The following is a 20,533-nucleotide window of genomic DNA, read 5'->3' as shown; positions in this document are numbered from 1 at the left end:
CTGGCAATTTCCTACTTTAACTTTGTTTTTCTTCATGATACTGGAGACTGAACACAGTGCCATTCTACCACTGAGCTACACCCCCTGCTCTTTTTTTTTTTAGTTGTAGTTGGACACAATATTTTTATTTTATTCATTTATTTACTTAATGTAGTGCTAAGAATCTAACCCAGTGCCTCACACACTCTAGGCAAATGCTCTACCACCGAGACATAACTCCAGCACCCCCTGCTCTTTTTATTTTCTCTTTTAAATTGTGAGATAGGGTCTCATAAAATTTCCCAGACTGGCCTTGAACTTGAGATCCTCCTGCTTTAGCCTCCTACATAGCTGGGGTCACAGGCATGCACTGCTGCACCCTGAACATCATAATCTTTTTATGACTGAGTCATATTCCATGTGTGAATTAACCATTATGTTCACCATTCATCTGTTTATGGGAAAGGGGGTTGGGTCTATCATTTGGCTATTGTGAATAAAATTTGTGTTTGAGTTTTTCTTTGAGACATGTTTTTAATTCTTTTGGGTAGATCCCTAAGAGTGGTCTTTTAACTTTTTTTTTTTTTTCTTTTTTGTGGTGCTGGGGATTGAACCCAAGGCCTTGTGCTTGCAAAGCAAGCACTCTACCAACTGAACTAAATTCCAAGCCCTGGTCCTTTAACTCTTTTTTTTTTAATTTTTTTTTTTTAGTTGTAGATGGACACAATACTTTTTTTTATTTATTCATTTTTATGTGGTGCTGAGAATCGAACCTGGTGCCTCACACAGGCTAGGCAAGCAATCTACCACTGAGCCACATCCCCAGCCCCAGGTCCTTTAATTTTTAACTTAAGTTTTATTTGTACTTTAGAATTGTTAATAATAGGGCTGCGATTGTGGCTCAGTGGTAGAGCGCTTGCCTAGCACGTGTGTGGTACTGGGTTCGAGTCTCAGCATCACATAAAAGTTAATACATAAAATAAAGGTACTCTGTCCATCTACAACTAAAAGTATTTTTAAGAATTGTTAATAACAATATTTTATGACTGAAAGGCAATATATGAACATAATAGAAAAATTTTAAACTTGGATTGGTGGTGTAGCTCAGTGGTGGAGCACTTCCTCTGCATGTAAGATCCTGGGTTCAATATCCAGCACTGCAAAGACAAGAACAATTTTTTTTAAAGTAGACAGAAGCAAAGACAATGTAACAGAAAAGCCTCTTCTATCAGATTGGAGTGTTTGCCTTCAAATTTCCCGTACACAATACTGTCTTGTAACAAGTAGTGGACATTTTGCCTGGTTCTAGGGGTTGTCCTTCCTCATTCTAATGTTGCTTTCCTGGCTCCCTCAGACAGTGGTATCCAGGTTCCAGAGTCTCTGGATAAGCAGTACCGGCTGTACTCCCAGGAGCAGAGCGAGGGCACACTGGACCGCCTGCTGCTGCTGCACTCAGTGATGTCTGGGCCCCTCCGCGTGAGTCCTGCTTGCCAGTCATCCCCCACCACCCCCGCCCCAGGCTCAGGCCATAGTCAGCCTCTCCCATCCGTGGCACTGGGGCCTGTTTGTGCCAGGCCCTATGAAACAGAAGAGAAAATTTGGAAATACCCGTAGACCAACTGCCTAGTGCCAGAGCAATAGGGTGGAGGACAGGCCGAGCCACAGGCTGGGGATTCAGGCAGGTTTCAGGATGAGGCCAGCCCTCCCTGGGCTCTGATGGACATGGCTTGGCCAGAGATAGTGGAGGAGGTCCACTCACAGGACCAGGCCACTCTGTTCTGTCTCCTAGGACCTCTCTAATCCTTGGCTATTACCAGCATTTCTGCCAGTGGCAAAGCCCAACAGGGACTCCTGAGTTTCCTTGAGCAGAGGGCCTTATTGCCTTGATGACCTAGAGAAGTGTCCTCTGGGGCCCGTGGTGAGATCTCAAGAGTTAGGTCTTTCTTTGCTCTGGGTGTCTTGTCAGGATGGGCTTGGTGAGCTTGTAGGGGAGAGGGCTTCGAGGTAGCCTCTGCATTGGCTATTGAGCACGAATGCTGCCGTACCTGATCTTCACATGCCATAAAGGAGGCCTGATGTCCCCAGACCATAGACCCTGGACTTAACTCTCCAGAGGAAAGAAAGAAGAAACTTCTAGACCTTAGCTGGGGTGGGCGATGCATGGCATGAGGAAGGCTCAGCCAAAGCACTCCCCACCCCACCCCCTTCCCCTGCTCAGGCTCTGGCAGTACACTGTCTGTGCTTTCCAATGGAGAGCAGGATGAGTCAGGGTGCTGGGCTGCTCTCCTGGGTCTGTGGGCTCAGTTACCCCTCGCATATCTGCTTCCTGTTTGAGAAAAGCCTCTGCTCTGCCCTGCTTCCCCATCCTTTCCAGACATCTGTCTCACTTTGGTTTTTGTCTTTTGTTTTTAATAAACTTTCTCTTTTAGAGAAGTTTTGGGTTTATAACAAAGTGGAACAGAAAGCATAGAGTTCCCATCTCCCTCACCCCTACACGAACCTCCGTTACCCACACCCCACACGGCACCACAGTGGTCCATCGCTACAATCAGTGGACATGCCAACACATTATTATCAACAGAGGCACAGTTTACTGTATAATCCATTTGTAGTGTCATGCTGTAGGTTTGGACACTTAGAAGGCAAGTGCCTGCCATGGTATTATCGTCCAGCAGTCTCCCTGCCATGAGCATCGTCTATGCTCCCTTGCTCATCCTTCCCTCCCCACCAGATCCTGGCAACCACCAATCTTTTGGTTGTTTGCCTCTGACTTTTTGCCTTTTCAAAACTATATGGTTGGAGTCATACAACAGATTTTTCAGAGTGGCTGCTTTTACTTAGTAACAGGGATTTAATGTTTCCTCCATGTGTTTTCATGCTTTGATCACTTTTTTTTTAAGTGTTAAGTAACTATCCATCAATCATCTGGCTGTTCCAAAGTTTGTTTTTCCATTTGCCTGCTGAGGGACATCTTGGTTGCTTTTAAATTTTGGCAATTATGAAAAGAGTTGCTATAAATATCCATGTGCAGGTTTTGTGCAGATGTAAGTTTCTAATGCCTTTGGGTAAATCCCAAGTAGCATGATTGCTGGACCATGTGGCAAGAGAAGACAGCTGTAAGAAGCTGACAAACTGGGCTGGGGATGTAGCTCAGTGGCAGAGGACTTGCTTTGCAAGTGGAATGCCCTGGGTTTAACTTTCAGTACTACAAAAACAAAAAAAGAAAGTGATAAACTGTCCTCCAGAGTGGCCATAGAATTTTGCATTCCTTAGTAAGGACCATGAGCTCCTCTTGTTTGTGTCCTGGCCTAAGCCCCTGTTGTCTCTTAAGTGGTGGGGTGACAGGAGCATCTTCTGCAATGCTTTTCTACACTCATGTCCTTTTCTGGTCTGTAACCCAACTCAGGATCCACTTTTCCTTTAGCAGTCATGTCTCCCTAATCTCCCTCAGTCTGGGATGGCTCCTTGGTCTTTCTCCTTCTCCCAGGTCTGACACTTGAAGACTGTTCCTCCATTACTTTGCAGAATGTCCCTGTTCTGTGTTGGCCTGGTGTTTTTCCATGAGTAGATTGATTGAGCTAATTCTCATGATGATGCATTTTGGCAAGAATGCCACAGCAGCAAAGTCTCTTTTGAGTCCCTGCTTTCAATTCTTTTGGGTATAGACCCAAAACTGGAATTTCCAGGTCACATAATAAATCTGTTTAACATTTTGCAGGCCTATAGACTTTTAGGGTTTCTCACATAGGTGTCTCCTTGCATACCACTGTTGCTCAGGGTCGAAGTGGTGGGATGGTCCCTGGGGATTTGATATGGGAGATCTCCTTGGTGGGGGCAGGAGTTAAGGAGTCCACTGACTGTATTAAGTGTTAAGTAACTATCCATCAATCATCTGGCTGTTCCAAAGTTTGTTTTTCCATTTGCCTGCTGAGGGACATCTTGGTTGCTTTTAAATTTTGGCAATTATGAAAAGAGTTGCTATAAATACCCATGTGCAGGTTTTGTGCAGATGACTGGCCTCCCACTGCATGGCAGTGGCAGGGAAGACCTGGACCTTCCCATGTCCCTCAGAAACCCTCTGCTTGGTAACATGGCTTTCTCACATCCCCGCCGGCCTCACTCGGCAACTGTCTGGTCCCAGGATGGCTCCATTCTGCATATCTCACCCATGCCGGAGGAGCCCAGCCGAGACCAGCCTGAGGACAGGAAAGATTTTCCGAGGGGCCCCCAAGTTGAGCTGCCCTCAATGCCACTGGAGAGAGACAGGTAGGTGAGATCTGGCCTGGTGGAGACCAAGGCTATGAATCCCAGGCTCTTGTTTGGCAGGTGGCCTGAGGCTGATTTCAGAGCCAGTGCTTCCTCTTTCCTGGAGTGTCCAACTTCTGTTGCTTGAGAGATCCTTGTAAGAATAACAAATTGCCCTAGGAGATGACCACTGAATGGCATAGCTATTAGGTTAAACATTTAAATAAAATAAATAAAAATATCAGGACACTTTACCACTAGATACAGTAGTGTACAGTTCCCTCTAAAACCACAGTGTAAATAATTATTCTCAACAAAATTAGTGATGCTTTTGAACGTCATTTCATATCTTGCCTGTTGTCAGATTTCTCCAAATTTTACCCCAAACGCCTCTGCAGCTGGTTTATTCAAACCAGGAGGCTGTGAAGTTCCAATAGAAAGCCCAGGTCTACCTTTGTCACCTTTGGGCAATGAAAATCCCAGGGCTCCAGGCAGAGGTGGCCTGGTTCCTTCAGTATATGGGCATATGCAAGCATGTTGGTGTGGCAGTGTGCGCTCTGCATGTGCACGTTTATGCATTTGTGAGTGCATGAAGTTGTTTGAGTTCACAAGCTTCACAAGTGTACACACACATTCATCCATGTGAGCACACACATGTGTTTGTGTGCAAATGTTAGTGTGCCTGTGTACATGGGCACATGTGTGTCTGTAAGTGGTGTGTGCATGTTTGGGGGAACAGTAAGAGGACAATCCCTCTCTTTTCCATCTTGATGATCATGGCTGACACTCTATAACAAAAGCAGGTTAACAGGAGACACGCATAACCAATTTATTTATTTATTTATTTATGTAGTGGTATTGGAGACTGAACCTAAAGCCTCAAGCAAGTGCTCTACCACTGAGCTATACTTTTCAGTCCTTTTTTTAAATTAAATTTTTTATTCTTTTTTTTTTAGTTGTAGATGGACACAATATCTTTATTCATTTTTATGTGTTGCTGAGGATCAAACCCAGTGCCTCACACATGCAAGGCAAGCACTCTGCCACTGAGCCACAACCCCAGCCCCTTATTTTTTATTTTTTAATGGTAATTTTTATTGATACATTATAATTATATATAATAATGGGATTCATTTTTACTTATTTGTACAAGCACACAGCATAATTTAATCCCCTCCCCATCCCTTTCAAAATTTTAAGTCACCCAGACTAGCCTTGAACTTACAATTCTCCTGCCTAAGCCTCCCACGTCACTGGGATTATAGGTGTGTGCCACTGTGCCCAGCCAGCATAACAAATTTACTTGATCATCGTCTTATGTAATACTGGAGGCTTCAGAATGAAGACCCAAAGACCCAGGGTGAACTCCCCATTTTTTTTTAATTTTTTTTTTTTTAAAGAGAGAGTGAGAGAGGAGAGAGACAGAGAGAATTTTTAATATTTATTTTTTAGTTCTCGGCAGACACAACATCTTTGTTGGTATGTGGTGCTGAGGATCGAACCCGGGCCGCACGCATGCCAGGCGAGCGCGCTACCGCTTGAGCCACATCCCCAGCCCCAACTCCCCATTTTTATGCTCAGGTCTGAGCATAAAATTGGAAGTTTTTTTGGAAAAGAAGTGTGTGAGTTGATGGTAGTGAACTTAGGGGTGGCCCAGCCAGGCCTGTCTGTGCAGGCTCTTCGGGCCACTCTGCAGCATTCCTTCTGTAATAAGGGCCTGATGATCTGCAGTTAAGCCAGGAAGGTCAGAAGAATTTCTTTATTGCGGGAGTGTTGGTGGGGGTAGGGGAGTTAGAGTAGCATTCTTATGTTTCATGGCTGCTTTGGGGACCCATCTTGGAGAAGAGGAATTCTGGTTTCTATGGCTTGCCTTGAGGGAAGAATGGTGGCAGAAGACGGGAAGCCTCAGAGGCCTCCACATAAAGTGTCATTTTTTTTATCCCCAATGTGTGTCACGTGTGCACACATGTGCCTGTATCTGTGTCATGAAGGTGCATTGGGTTCGTGTGCACAAGTGTATGTATGTGTATGCAAACACAGTGCCCTGGGCCCCAGTCCAGGCTACACACCTGTCTACTCCCCTGTGTCCTGCTGTCTTCCTGTCCTTAGCCCACACCTGGCATGAACTTGGTCCTTGGCCCATTGAATAAGCTCTGAGAACAGCTCAGAGGCAGTGCTCCTCTAGATCTGGTGAGTGAGAGGAGGGGCTTCCCCTCCCTTCCCCAGAGCCAGACCTGGGAGCAGCCAGGACTGGGGTGAGTCTGGGCTGAGCTTCCTCTGAGCTGTGCATAGGAGCACAGTTAAGTGTCCAATGTGCGCAGGAGTGAGTGTGCAGCCGGAATGCCAGCTGTGTTGGAAGTCAGGCCCTGCCAGCCCTGAACCTCACCTTTCACACCAGGAAGCCACCCGGAACCTCAGAGCCCCGGGGTTCATTTGTGGGTGTGGTCGATATCTCCTTGGCTAAGTGAATAAAATCAATCTCTAACCTTCTCCCTCACTGGAAGTCCACTGGCCCAAAGTCCCAAACTTTCTGGCCACAAGTTTGGTAGCCAGGCCTACCAGGAGCCAGGTTATCAGAGTGACCAAGACCTCCCTGTCACTAACGACAAGGGAGTGGTCTATGAAGGTCTGTGCAGGATCAGGAGGGGCCCAGCAGGCAGATATCTTCACTGTGCCTCACCTGTCCTGAGGTGGGTGGGTCTTCTGCTCACCTGCTCACTCTTTTATTATCCTAACCGCTTGCCCATTGGGTGGTATGTCCTTGGACAGTGTGTGGGACAGGGCCTAGTCTGCCAAGGACGGTGCGCGCCTGGTCCTAGGGATAGGCATGGCTACAGTAGGTGACCAGTGCATAATGTCAGGTGAATGAGCTCAGCTTGGCCTCTACCAGAGAAACCTGGCCACAGCCACCACTGTGCCCTGGTGCATGACACCACCACTCTGCCCCCATGTGTGGGCCACAGCCTTGCGGCCAGAGAAGAAGCCAAGGCTCAGGCTCAGGGTGGTCCCTGGATGTATTAGAGGGCACAATGGTCCTACTTGTGCCTCCACTTCATCCACAGTGATGGTAACAAGTCATCAAAAGCCACACCATTGAAAAAGCCAGGAAAGCAAGACTGTCTCCTCCCTCCGCCGTCCCTCCGAGTGCTGCTGACTCCTCCCATCCACGAGGTTGGTGTGCGGTGCTCAGCGGGGCCTGGACTGTGCAGAGGCTCCCCACTCCCCAGCAGACCCTCACACCCTCAACCAGAGCTGCACAGGGCCAGGGGCCAATGGGTGGGGCATCCAGATGGAGGGCCATCCATCCTCCTGCAACCATCAGGATGGTAGCCTGCGCAACACTAGAGGTTAGCCTGTGACAGTGTCCTGAGGCTGCTTCATGTCCAGCATCAAACACAGGGCTACATCCTCTCGAGTTCTGAAGGCTGAGAGTCCAAGGTAAGTGTCTGGTAGGCCATGCTCCCGCCCAGGCCCCGGAGGAGCCTTCCTTCCTGGTGGCTCCTGGTGGTTCCTGGCTGCAGCCACATAGCCCCATCTCCCCATCTCCCCAACATCTTCCTGTGGCTCTGCCTTTCCCTTCCTGTAAGGACTGCAGTCCCTAGATTACAGCCCATCCTGAATCCAGGATGCCCTCCTCTAGAGAGCCTTAACTAAGAACACCCGCAGAGATCCTAGTTCTGCATAAAGTCCCCCCAAGTCCTGAGCAGATGTGAACTGGGGGCATCCTGTCACCCTAGTGCTGGCTGCTCCCACTTGGCAATGAGGCCATCTTTCTCCTCAGCTTACAAAGTAAGAAAATGAGACACAGGTACTGGAAGTAACTGGCTCTGTCCCCCTGCGGCTGGCTGTGGTGGCTCTGCAGGATCTTCCTTTGCTCATAGTAGGTTGGGGTGATCACACCTACCCCCTGGGGTGCTTGAAAGGATTACAAGAATGAAGGAGTTAAAAGCATCAATGTGCTCCTGTGTCCTCCCAACTTGCTTTTTAGCTTTCCTGGGGTGTGGGCACTTTGGGGCTCAGGAACCAGCCAGATCTGGGCTCAAATTGCACTGTATCCTTTGCTAGCTTTGTGACCTCAGACAAGTTACTGCACGACTCTGTGCTGTTTCTTCACCTGTAAAATGGTGAATGTAAGGGTCTTATTGTGGTGCCAAGTTCAAGAAAAAGCAGTCTAACAACTCAGGGAGCAGTGAGTGCCTCTCCTTTCCCTGTATGTCTCTTGACATACTTGGTGCCTCCTCGTTCTCACTGCCTTCTGATTCCTATTTTTGAGCCTCTCGCTATATGGCTTGAATTTTCTTTCTTCTCTCCCATTTTCTCTGCTTCTCTTTATTGTGTAGACCATCCTAACTTTGCTCCCAGAACGCAATAAGTCTCCTCTTTCTCTAGGGGTTGGGGAGGGGCAGACAGTGAGAGACAGAATGGCAAATATGAGACTCTTGCAGGGGGTGGGCTTGGTGAAGGAGAATCCCTGCAAGTCAGTGATTTTGGTCTTTTCCCATGAGCAATTATGTAAAAGCTATTAGTGTTCGTTATGACTACGAACAGAGTGAATGAGCAGGCTCCAACACATCCCACTGCTGCCCGCTATGGTGAGGACGCCCCATCCCCTGACACCATGGGGCGCTGCAGGGCTGCTCTGCAGTGCAGAAGTGCTGGGGAACTCCTGCCTGGAGAACTCTTGGTCAGTGACCCTGGGAGCCCCTCCCTGTGGTGGCAGGACCCCACACCTGAGTGCCAGTCTTACTCCAGGATGTCCCACACATTCAGCACAATCACCAGAGTGGCACTGTCTGGTCACACACCCTCCTTAACCATGTTACTCCCCAGTATCTTTCCCCCTTATAAACTACCTACCTGGAGTCATTGTCTCCGGGTCTGCTCTGGGATAGTAGTGACACTTGGGGACAACAGTCCCATCTTGGGCCTCTGACCACTCTGTGGGTATTGCCTTCCTACAGAAGCCGAGCTCCCTGAATATGAAGAGCCTGCTGTCCAAGGTGTACCCCCCAGCTGGGTTGGAGCTGGGCACCCTGTGGCCAGCAGGGGAGGCTGGCAGCCTAGCCCTGAGCACCCAGGTGCTCAAGGAGATGGCCCTGGGCACCAAAAGCATTGCCCTCATTGCAGCCAGCCGACGCTCCAAAGCACAGGATTGGGAGGGCAACAGCAGGCGCTCCTCCCGCCACCTCCTAGAGGAGGCAACCATGGATTCCAGAGACCTGAAGCCCAGCACCACCCCTGACCCCACCCTGGCAGATAGGAGCTGGCCCCATGCCAGCCCATGCAGGGACCATTCCATGGACAGGAAGTCCAGGAGGAAACGCTCACCCTCGCTTACCTGGAGCGTGCGTTCGGTAGGTGCTAGGGCACTGGAGGAGGACAGGAGGGCAGGTCAGGGACACTGAGTCATGGTGGACACGGGAGGCCCCAGTTCCTCACCTGTCCCTCACCAGTTTCAAGCTCATATGTGATCTTGAACCACATGTGTCCATGTTCCATTTGAGAGAGAGATTGAGACTTATTACCAGGAACTGGCTCAGGTGATCATGGAGGCTGGAAAGTCCCCAAATCTGTAGGCTGAGTCAGCAGCTGGAGGCCCCAGAGAGTCAGTCTCAATTCAAGGCTAAGGGTGGGAAAAAGTCAGTGGCCCAGCTGGAGGAACTATCTCTTATTTGGGGAAGGGCCTGCCTTGTGTTCTGCTGAGGTCTTCACGTGATCAGAGGTGGCCCAACACATTAGGAGGGCCATCTGCTTTTCTCATCCAGATGTTATGTTCACCCAGAAGCACTCTTCCAGACACCCCCAGAATAATGTTTAGCCAAGTATCTGAGCACTCCATGGCCCAGACAGGTTGACGCACATAACTGACCACTGTCCTGGATTTAGACGAAAATTCCCACTGCTAGAGGACTTTATAAGGGGAAAGGGGGACTCACTGTTAGAAAAGGGTCATTTATTCATTCAGTGGGGACTGAGGAGATTAGTAGGAATTCTGCACATTTTGTACCTAGAGGCTCACAACAGTCTGTCACACAGTAGCTGTTTAATCAGTGCTCCCCTCGCCATGCTGTCCCTTCAGCACCCATTCCTCACTCCACACCACACCTGTTGTGTGACCTTTCCTGCAGGAGAAACTTCAGCCCCACTCTGTGGAGCACCTGGTGGACAGCCAGCTGCCCCCAGCACACCTTCAGCAGTCAAAGTCGCCAGGAAAGAGCTTTCTCCCTGCTGTCCCCGTGGCCTCCAAGATAAAACCCAGCCTCAGTTTCCACACAGGTACGGCATCCAAGGCAGAAAACAGCATGTCAGTTTTTTCTATCCTATGACACTGTCCCTCCTTCCATATGAGCACCTTAGAAAGTATGATAGGCTGCCCTGGGATCAGCTGTCCCAGTGAGCTGGGGCCACCGGCTTCCTGAAGATGGGGCCGTGGGCTCTCCTTGAGCCTGCCGACTCTCCAGATGGCGATTGAGATTGGGTGTAGTCCCCAACTATATGCGCCTGTGCTCCTGTCCTAAAGGCCAGTTAGTGAGGCCAGAGGGTGGTTCTTTGGGTGTTATGATAAAAACAGTAACTTTATTTTGCTACGTAGATCAAAATTATACATGAGAAGAACCATTTATGAACCCTACCACCCAGTCGTAGTCACCAAGAATAGTATCCTGTCTCTGCCATTGATGTGAGTAGCCCCTCCCCTTACAGGAAGTCAGGGCTGTGTGTGATTCATCACCACCGCAAAAGTGGTGACCTGCAGCAGAGGTCAAGACCAAGTATTTGAGAATACAGTACAAGTTTGGGGGTACCATGACTCATGACCAATGGCCTAGTTCTATATTTTTGTTTACTGATTTATTTTTGCAGCATTAGAGATTGAACCCAAGGGGGCTCTACCACGAGGTGTATCCCCAGCCCTTTTTGATTTTTGAGACAGGATCTTGCTAAGGATGGAGACTGGTCTTGAACTTGTGATCCTCCTACCTCAGCTTCCCAAGTCACTGGAACCACAAGTGTGCCCTACTGTGCCCAGCTAGTTCTGTATTTTAAAAAATGCTACATTTTGCTGGGGGCAGCGGTGCATGCCTGAGGCAGGAAGATGGCAAGTTTGAGACAGAAGAGACTGTCTCAAAATAAAAAATAAGAAGGGTTGAGGATGTGGTTCAAAGTGTCAACCCACAGAAGATTGTAAGGAAGCAGAGCAAGCTCCTCCTCACCAAGGGGCTGGGAGCACCAGCTGACCCGGGGATTACATGATGGTGCCCATTTACTGAGCACACACTGCACCAGGCACTATGCTATGCAGGGTGCATCTTTATCCTCATAATAGTCCTGTGGGTAAGGAATGGCCCCCTCCATGTTATATGATGAGTAAACTGAAGCAGAGATGTTGAGGAGTTTGCTCAAGTCCACACAGCTGGGAGTGGCAGAGTTGGGACTTGAAACCAGGTGAACTGGCTCCAGATTCCTAGTTCATGACCACAGTTCCATGTCCTTTTGTTTTTACTTTATAAAGGTGTGGTCTCTGGATCAGAGGGTGTGCACATTTGGGGGGTTATGGATGGTATTTCAAGGACAGTAGAAACAGACATTGCCAGGTTTACTGTCCACCTTGCCACAGACATGCAGCTTGGTACTTCAGAAGTGTTTGATCCTGATGACAAAATTGACAGAATGAAGTCATCAGCAGTGTGTGTGTGTGTGTGTGTGTGTGTGTGTGTGTGTGTGTATTTTTTTGGGGGGGGTATCAGGGATTAAATTCAGAGGCACTTAACTATGAGCCACACCATCAGTTCCTCCCTTTAAAAAATATTTTTAGTATTTATTTTAAAAGAGGATGGAAAGGGGCTGGGGATGTGGCTCAAGCGGTATCGCGCTCGCCTGGCATGCGTGCGGCCCGGGTTTGATCCTCAGCACCACATACAAACAAAGATGTTGTGTCCACTGAAAGCTAAAAAATAAATATTAAATTTTTTTTAAAAAATAAAAGAGGAGGGAAAGAAAATATAAGTGACACAATGAGCTTAATCCATGGAAAAAGTATACATAGTTGATATTAGAATATACATATCTTTGGGATTTTTAAATTCTTTTTAGTCATGTATCACAGTAGAATCTATTTTGATATGTTTATACAAGCATGAAATGTATCGATATTCTAATTAGGATTCCAGTTCTTAGGGATGTACATAATGGTGAGATTCACTGTGGTGTATTCATATAGGTACATAAGAAAGTTATGTCCAATTTGTTCCTCTGTTTCTCCTACTCCTATCCCTCTTCCTTCCAGTCTTCCTTCCAGTCATTCCCCTTTATCTACACTGAACTTGTATTCTTCCTCTACACATTTTTATATACAACTAATTGTTTCTGTAAAAAACAGGTAATGAGGGCTGGGATTGTGGCTCAACGGTAGAGCACTCATCTAGCACAGGTGGGACCCAGGTTCAATCCTCAGCACCACATAAAAATAAAGGCATTGTGTTGTGTCCATCTACACCTAAAAAATAAATATTTAAAAAAACAGGTAATGAATTATATATAAAAATGATACCAAATTGTGGGGAAAAAACTATCAAGCTATTTTTTTCCCCAGCTTTAGGTGAGTCAAAGATTTTAATAGAAACCACCATGTCACATACTCATGTGACTTTGGGCATGAACAGGAGCAGAATGAGCATATTCAGAGGATGCTTTCCTGTTTCCATTATATAAGCTATGCATAGTGAAGAATAGGACCGGGAGAAGCCAAGTCCTCTTCATTCTCACCTTCTATGAGCCCAAACTCTCCCATCATGTATCCCTATGTCTATGTCAGACCCCCAATTCAAGCAAAATGCAGATTGTTAAATCCATAACCAAACCACCAAAGAAAGCAGATTAAATTTATACAGAATTGTTTCCCTGATGAGTTTAGATGTTTTTCATGTTTCTTAACATATTTTTGCATACCTGGGCTCATGGATGCAACTTAGGAACCAAGTTCACCTTTTTATTTTTTATTTTGAGACAAGGTCTTGCTAAGTTGCTTAGGGTCTCATTAAGTTGCTGAGGTTGGCTTGAACTTGAGATCCTCCTGCCTCTGCCTCCTGAGCCTCTGGGATTACAGGCATGAGCCACCATGCCCAGCTTGTAGTACCATTTTTTCCCCCAAAACTTGAAACACTTTTAAAAACAAAATGTTCTTTATGGGATTTTCTGTTTTCAGGAGTAGCCCCCTTCCCATTATGTGCTCTTAAAACAATGAAAAGTCACAGAGAACACAGAGTGGCCTAGAGTGGGAACTGGGAGTCAGGGATGGGGCTGGCCTTCCCCAGCACTCCCAGCTGACAGGCAGTACACAGTGCCAGGCTCCAGTCACGCCAGGGAGTGTCCATGATAGCCCCTTTCTGGATCAGGGACTTAGAAATGCCTGTGCAATTATGTGTAACGGCTCAGCCTGGTGCAGCCACAGTAAGTACCACATAGACATGCCCCCTAGCACTGCTGACCCAGAAGAGTCCCCTACTCTGCCCACAGGAGGTGAGTGGGTATTCATATCTCCTCTAGAAATGAGCCTGTGGGGATGTGTTTGTATGTGATCAAAAATTACACTTTCTTTCCCCAACAGTCTATTGTGAAATTTCTAAACATAGACAGAAGCTGAGAGAATAATTACAATAATCTCCATGTACCCACCACCCAACTTGTTTCTTCTCTCTATATACTTTTGTTTGTTTGTTGTTTGATTTCCTGGGGATGTCTCAAGAAAACCCAAGATCATGCCATTTTATTTCATTTCAAGAGCTCCCTGACAATAGAGCTTTCTGTGTGGTAGATAGAAGAACAAAGAGCAATTCCCTAAGATCATCTCATGCTATCTGCATACAAAAGAAGACCAACTTTGCAGATAAGCAAGAGTAGTCTGCACTGGCCCTCTCAGTGGGCAGGAAGGGGCTGCTTCTCCAGGATCAGGCCGAATTCCTGCTGTCCTCCCCAGGAAGTGGCTCGATGCCCTGCTCAGTGGTGCCAACACAGTCTCTGTGGGGCCAGGGTTCTCAGCTCTACAGCTGTGGGGTTCTGTGATCAAAAAGTTAACGCATATTAGAGCTGGATGGTCCTTCAAGATCTGTAGCCCAGCTGGTTCAGGTGGGTAAACTGAGGCCCGGAGAGTAGAAGTGACATCTCTAGGGTCACATCAGGTATTGATGGCATGGTTAAGATTGGTGCCCAGTGCCCCTCTCTCCACCTGGCTGCCATGCTTCAAGAAATAATGTACTTGTGTTTCCAGGTGTACAGAAAGGGCTGGCAGGAGGTGGGGCAGACCAGGTATCCCTTCTTGGCAGGGGCCAGACAGCTCTTCACTGCACACAGGTCCCCTGGGGAGCTGGAAGATCACAGATGTACAGTGTTTGCAGAAGGCTGGGCTCCCAGATGGCACCTTGGCCCAATGAGTTTCGAGAGCTGAGTGAGACAAGGAGGAAGAGTGTAGAACAACGCGACTTGGGCTTGGACACTCAGGGGGCTTCTCTGAAGGGTGATGTTGGGCAGAGACCTGAGGAAGTGGGAACCCAACTGGATGGAAGGGAGAGATGCCCTTCTCTCCCCACAGCCCACCCCCTGGCTTCCTTTTCTATTTGAGTATGTGCAATAAACCCAGCGAGTCCTCTTCATTGCCATGTAACCACCAGCCAAGAGCAAGAGGGGATGGAGAAGGAAACACAGTTGCTGATGGGAAGAGACAAGAACAAAAAGCTGGGCTGGGGAGACTTCTTGAAGGACAGAGTGCAGGAGTTCACATAGAAAAACAAACCCTGGGGGGAGTCCCAAGGAGGGGTTAGGCACAGAGCCTGACGTGGGGTGAGTTCTTGGTATGTGTTGTCCATTCTTCAGTTTGGTTTCCAGGAATCACTGGGTAGTGCTAATAATGATATCGTCCTGTCTTTGTTCAGATGAGAACACACTCCACGTGCCTGAAGTCAGCTTCACCTTCCCCAGTGCCATGTGGCAGAGCAGCACAGGCCCAAGCAGGCCACCCCTCCTGCCCAGGGACATCCGAGGTCAGTGTCTGCTTCCTCCCCACCATCCAGTCCTGTAGCTCCCACCCCACTGGCTACCAGGTTTCTCCTGTCCTCTCCACAGGGAGAAGTAAGGACAGGAGGGTCACTGTGCACAACTCAGTCCACTCTTGCCATACCGCCTCTGTGTAGGCCCTATAATTGCCCTTGTTTGCAGGACCCTGATGTTCACAGAAGATAGAGACTTGACTGAAGGTCACTAGGGAGTGAGAGGAGAACCAGCATTTGAACTTGGGCTTTTTGTCTGCAATTGCTCAGCTTGTTCTGCTGGTAGAGAAGAGACAGCAGGATCTGGCTTGGCCCCAGCAGCTCTCCCATCCCTGATGCTGTACTTCACTTGCCTCTCACACATTTGCCCAGCTTCAAATGAACTGTAGGCCACAGCCCCAGGTCAGCCAGGAAGGCTGGAGGAAGGCTGATGGCAGGGGAGGGTTACAGTTGGGCTGAAAAGGGGAAGGTTTGGCAGCACCTCTGATGGGGCGCAGGGGCTGAAGTTGGAGAGCCACATCAGGTGAATCAGCATGTGGCAGTAAGCTGGGGTGTGCACTCAGGACATAAAGAGATGGGACTCTCAGGGCAGAGTCCTGGTGATGTGGAGCTAGACATCTGGAGGTTGGAGAGATACCTGGGAAGGACGTAGGTACCTGATTGATAGGTGGGAGTCTAGCTAAGCCTATTTCCTATGCACTGTGTATAGACCCATCCAATTCTTTTAAAGAACTTTTATTATTTCTTGTAACTTCAGACATGTACAAATAATTGCTTAATTTTTAATGTAGAACTGCCCTTTCCTGTAGAAGTATGAGGTAAGCCACATATATAATTGCAAATGTTCTCATAGGTACAGGTGAAACCAATAATGTGTTTTATTTACCTCAATGTAGAATCAATGTAAAAGTAATAATGAGAAAGTTCACATTCTTTATTTTGGCACTAAGTCCTCTGAAGTCCATGTGAGTTTTGCACGTACAGCACATCTCAATTTTGCATTTTGGGTGCTAAGTAGCTGCATGTGGCCAGTGGCTGCTATATTGAAGAGCACAGTCCAGAACATTACCAGAGCACACCACCTGGTTCTTGGGCCCCTTCTGGAAGACACCCCCTGAATCACCTTGCAACCAGACCATCAGGAAGGATAGGTTCAATTATCAGTGGGCTTACGGACCACCACCTGGGACCATCTGGGCCCATGCAGGAGGCTCTTTCTTCTGTTTGATCTTAGTACCTGCTGCGGTACCTTTAACCCATTCCTCATGTCACTGATTAAGAACTTGTCATTATTATGCCATTCTTTTAAGGATTCTTGGCTCTCAATGGTGTTTAGCAGTGGGACCAGAACTCCTAAGCCAGAGCATGCTGATTTTTAACAGTGTGTCTCTAAATGTGAGGGATGGAGAAGGGTCCATAAACATCACCTTTCCTAATTGCATCTGGCCAGAGCTGTTGAGTGCATCCACATGTGGAGACTGTGGCTCTGGGAGGGTCCTGAGAGTACTGGAGCAGCCAAGACCACAGCAGACATAGAGGGTTCGGGAGAAAGTCCCAGAGGGCTCAGGGGTGGATCTGCCTGGGGAGTGGGGAAGGGCCCTGTGGGTTGAGCTGCCTGGGGAAGTGGCTTAGGTCATGGTGAGGCACCACACCAGCAGGTGCCCAGGCTCTTACAGAAGCAGAGAAGAGCGGCCATTCCATGTAGTGGGCCCCCCAACTTGGGGTGCTTGCTTTACTTGAGTTTACCTGGACTACAAACTGAAGTCTCCCCATTCACCTAGGGTCTACAGAGAGTGGAGGGCCACACCACAGCCCACTGCCCCCCAGCAACCCTCGGAAGCTCCGGGGTGGCAGTGCCAAGAGGCCAAGAAGACCCAAATAGATGGTGGAGCCAGAGCCTCACACAGGGAGGCCAGAGGAGCTTGGCCTTAACATAAAATTGGATTGGAGAAAAGAGGGCCCTCACTGAACACTTTGGGGATAGCCCTTACTCTAGATTCAGGGGCCATCTCACCTTCCAAATGAGGGCTGCCTGTGGAGTACCAGGGCCCTGACTGTGGACCCTTCCCAGAGGTCCCTGGCCTTTCTTGGGTGGCCACAGTTGCAGATGCTGTTCCTGGGACCACGCCACATCCTGTTGTTGTCTCTGGGAGGACCTGTGTCTCGGAGCACTCTGGTCACTGCACACCACTCAGCCCAGGATGAAGAGGATGCCCAAGCAGCCACTGGTAGGTCATGGGGAAGAATCTGTCCCCATCCCCACAAACTTCAGCCAACCTGCAGAGTGGACCTGGTCTCTCCCAGGTGTGCAGGCTATCAGAAGCACGATAACTTAGAGGAAAGCTGTACCCCAAACCCTCATAAATGGGAACCTATATTAAGGTGAAGGCCTAAGGGGTTTATGAGTTTTAGTAATTTTTTTCATCAAAAAAGCACACAGAAAGCTTGAGCGCCATCCTATGGATACACAGTCGCGGCATCCTCTGATCATGTTTGGCACTTGCTTTCTCAAATCCACACCTTCACCCCTCGCACTCTGGGACTCCTGTGTGGAGGCTGTGGGGGTCAGAGACACCTCCCTGTTGGTGGGAGCCACTTCTTGTTGGCCAGCTTCCTTAAGCCAGGAGGTGAGCAGGACCAAGACGGGAGCAGAGATGAGCTCTGTGGACTTTGGCATCAGCACCTCAGGGACAGGAGGTACGGGTGGCATTTGGCCTCTTAGCCCAAGTAGGATACCCATAATCGCTGTGTAGACTCCAGCTGGTGGTGCAGGCTGGCCTCCCCGTCATGACACCCTCTGTCAATGAAGACAGGCTTGGGACTTGCACAAAGCCAGGCTGCCCTTCTGGAATTCTCTGCAACCTCTGGGGCACATCAACACCCACCCCTTCACTCAGAGGGAGGCGCCACGCCTGGAGTATAGGATTTCAATTTTTCTACCTGGTCCCAGATCTCTGAGCTGAGGCTGGCCTGGGTCTCATGGCCCTTTGGCCTGGTGGCCCTGATACTGACACTAAGTACCTCCTGAGATGTGGTGTGAAATGACTTCAAGAAAGTCAAGGACAAATATTTTTATCTTAAGGATATTTATCATAATGTATATTAGAAAAATATGTAACTGGCTCATAAGACATTTGAGTCCATTAATCAGGTCTAAACTTAAAGAGTGAGTTGCTTCAAAGGAAAAAAAGGATCCACCCTTTAACTGACCAGGTGGTACTGGGGCAAATCGGCAATCATGAGTGTGGTCTGCAGTGTCTGAGGAGCAGGACACACGGCCTCCCCTGGGTCTCAGAGGCTGAGTTTGGCTGCCAAACAGAAAACCCCCAACAGTGACTTAGACAAGGTGGGGTTTATTTTCAGGGAAAAGCAGGGAGGTGGCATCGTGTCAAGCTGTTCTGTGAGGTCATTGGAACCACGGAGGAGGAAGCCCAGGGCTCAGGGTCACTTGTAGAGCTACAGCCAGCACATCCACATCCCAGGCCAAGGAGGAAAGGCCACCTGCCAACCTCTGCCTCTGCCTCGCTGGCCAACACAGTGCCCTCATGGCCCTCCCTTCTTCAAGGCCTTCTGGGAATTGTAGCTGGGTTCATTGTCCCAATATAACCAGGTTTCCATGATTAGGAGGGGAAAATGGACACTGGGTTGTCACCCAACAGTCTATAACACCCTCCCCAGGGTGCAGATAGCAAAGTTGAGGCCCAAAGAGGGATCCAGTATTCCGAAGTGATTGTTGGCTCATGCTACTAAAAATGGAGGATGCCCTTGGCTCAGCTTGGGGGGGGGGGCGGCCCTCCCACACTGCCTCCTTGCCCTTCCATTCTCAGCCCAGCCTCAGGCATGGCCTCTAGCAGAGCCTGGGGGTGACTGCAGGACCTTCCACGGCCCCTGGGCACCTGCCACCAGCACTCAGGCACCCTCAGCTGCTTGTCCCTCAGGTGGGGTTCCTTCCCACCCCCTCCGGTGCTCCTCCTTCCATGGCCCAGTTGACCTGCAGGCTCTGTTCTGCCACAGATGACCCTCCCTGCCTGGGCTTCTGCAGGGGCCTGACCTTGCCTGATGGGGGTTGCAGTCATGTCTCCTGGGAGGGTTCCAGGGTGGTTGAAGGGATGCGCGGGTACACAGTGCGAGAACAGGGTTGGCTACGGCACAGGCATTCGCTGTGCCTCAGCTGTGGCAACTGTCATTGCACATTTATCGCCTCGTCACCCATCTGTCTCCGGAGTAGTCAATCTTGTGCTTTCTCGAAGCTCAGACCTTGACTGGGGGATGGGACAGCCCCCTCTCAGGCAGGTGCACAGTGGCCACTCAGGAGATGCCCATGACAGGTGAACTGCGAGAAACTGGCACACTGCGGGCTGTGTGCCCAGGGAGAGGATGGCCTGAGGCTCCTGGTGGCTGCACAGGGTATGGAGTGGCAGGCCCAAGACAGCTCTTATTTAAAAGCAGTAATTGTACCATTTGGCTCATAAAGCACTTTCTCATCCATCAGCTAATCCCAGTCTCATTTAGCAGCCCGCCCCCCAGGCCTGTGGGGAAGGAGGAGCAAATTTTCTTTTACAAGTGAGAAGCTAAGGCTCAGATGGGTTTGAGACTTGCTCAAGGCAAAGGAAGCAGGATCCAGTGAGGATGAGCCATGCCTCCGCCCCTCTGAGAGCAGAACCCCGTGCTCTCCCGTCCCTGTCTCCTTCCCTCTCTCCTAAGGCCACCAAACAATGCAGCATGAGAGCTGCTGTGCAAGCCCCCCCCCCCCCGGCAGACTGTGGCAGGAGACACCCCAGATGTCACCCAGACATGGCCCCAGCGTGTCTCAGGGCAGTGCGAACTAGTCGGCACTGGGCCAGCAGGCAATGTCTGTGCTTTTCTGATTCTAGGAAAACTGTGAAAACACAGTGAAGTTCACGTGTGCCCATCACGTGTGTCCCCACCAGGATGGAGGTGGAGAGCATGTGCCCTCGGGAGCTCTGCTCTGACTCCGTCTCTGCAGGGCAGTGCCGGTTCCTCCCCTCCTCATCACATGGAAAGGCCCCCCTTCTTTGCTCCTGTAAGAGCCTTCACATCCTGAGGGTTCATGGCTGTTCTCTTTCGTAGCTATGTGACACTGCTGGTTAAATGTCATGATCTGCTTCTCTGGTCTCTTGCTGATGCCCTTTGGGTTGTTTCCAGAAAGGCCGAAGCCATGGAGCAGCTGTGAGGCCCATAGTTGGGCGCATGAGAACCCTCTCCACACTGTGTATTGGGTTGGAGCTCCAGGAGTGGAGTTGCTGGGT

At 49.2% G+C, this 20,533-nt stretch overlaps 1 protein-coding gene across 1 annotated transcript in view; it reads left to right on the top strand.

Annotated features, from left to right (window-relative positions):
- LOC308651028 (kinesin-like protein KIF19) overlaps positions 1-19,797 on the top strand; it is a 47,073-nt gene extending 27,276 nt beyond the window's left edge. Inside the window, exons 14-20 of the mRNA XM_081297679.1 lie at positions 1,334-1,455; positions 4,121-4,245; positions 7,287-7,395; positions 9,186-9,578; positions 10,353-10,500; positions 15,150-15,257; positions 17,045-19,797. Of these exons, the coding sequence (XP_081153805.1) occupies positions 1,334-1,455; positions 4,121-4,245; positions 7,287-7,395; positions 9,186-9,578; positions 10,353-10,500; positions 15,150-15,257; positions 17,045-17,145 (1,106 nt within the window). The 3' untranslated portion in view covers positions 17,146-19,797. The remainder of the gene's footprint in view (positions 1-1,333; positions 1,456-4,120; positions 4,246-7,286; positions 7,396-9,185; positions 9,579-10,352; positions 10,501-15,149; positions 15,258-17,044) is intronic.
- Positions 19,798-20,533: the final 736 nt, after the last annotated feature.

This window comes from Spermophilus citellus (genome assembly GCF_964194105.1).
Source record: "Spermophilus citellus genome assembly, chromosome: 6".
NCBI lineage: Eukaryota > Metazoa > Chordata > Mammalia > Rodentia > Sciuridae > Spermophilus > Spermophilus citellus.
This window is presented reverse-complemented; position numbering and strand designations above follow the sequence as displayed.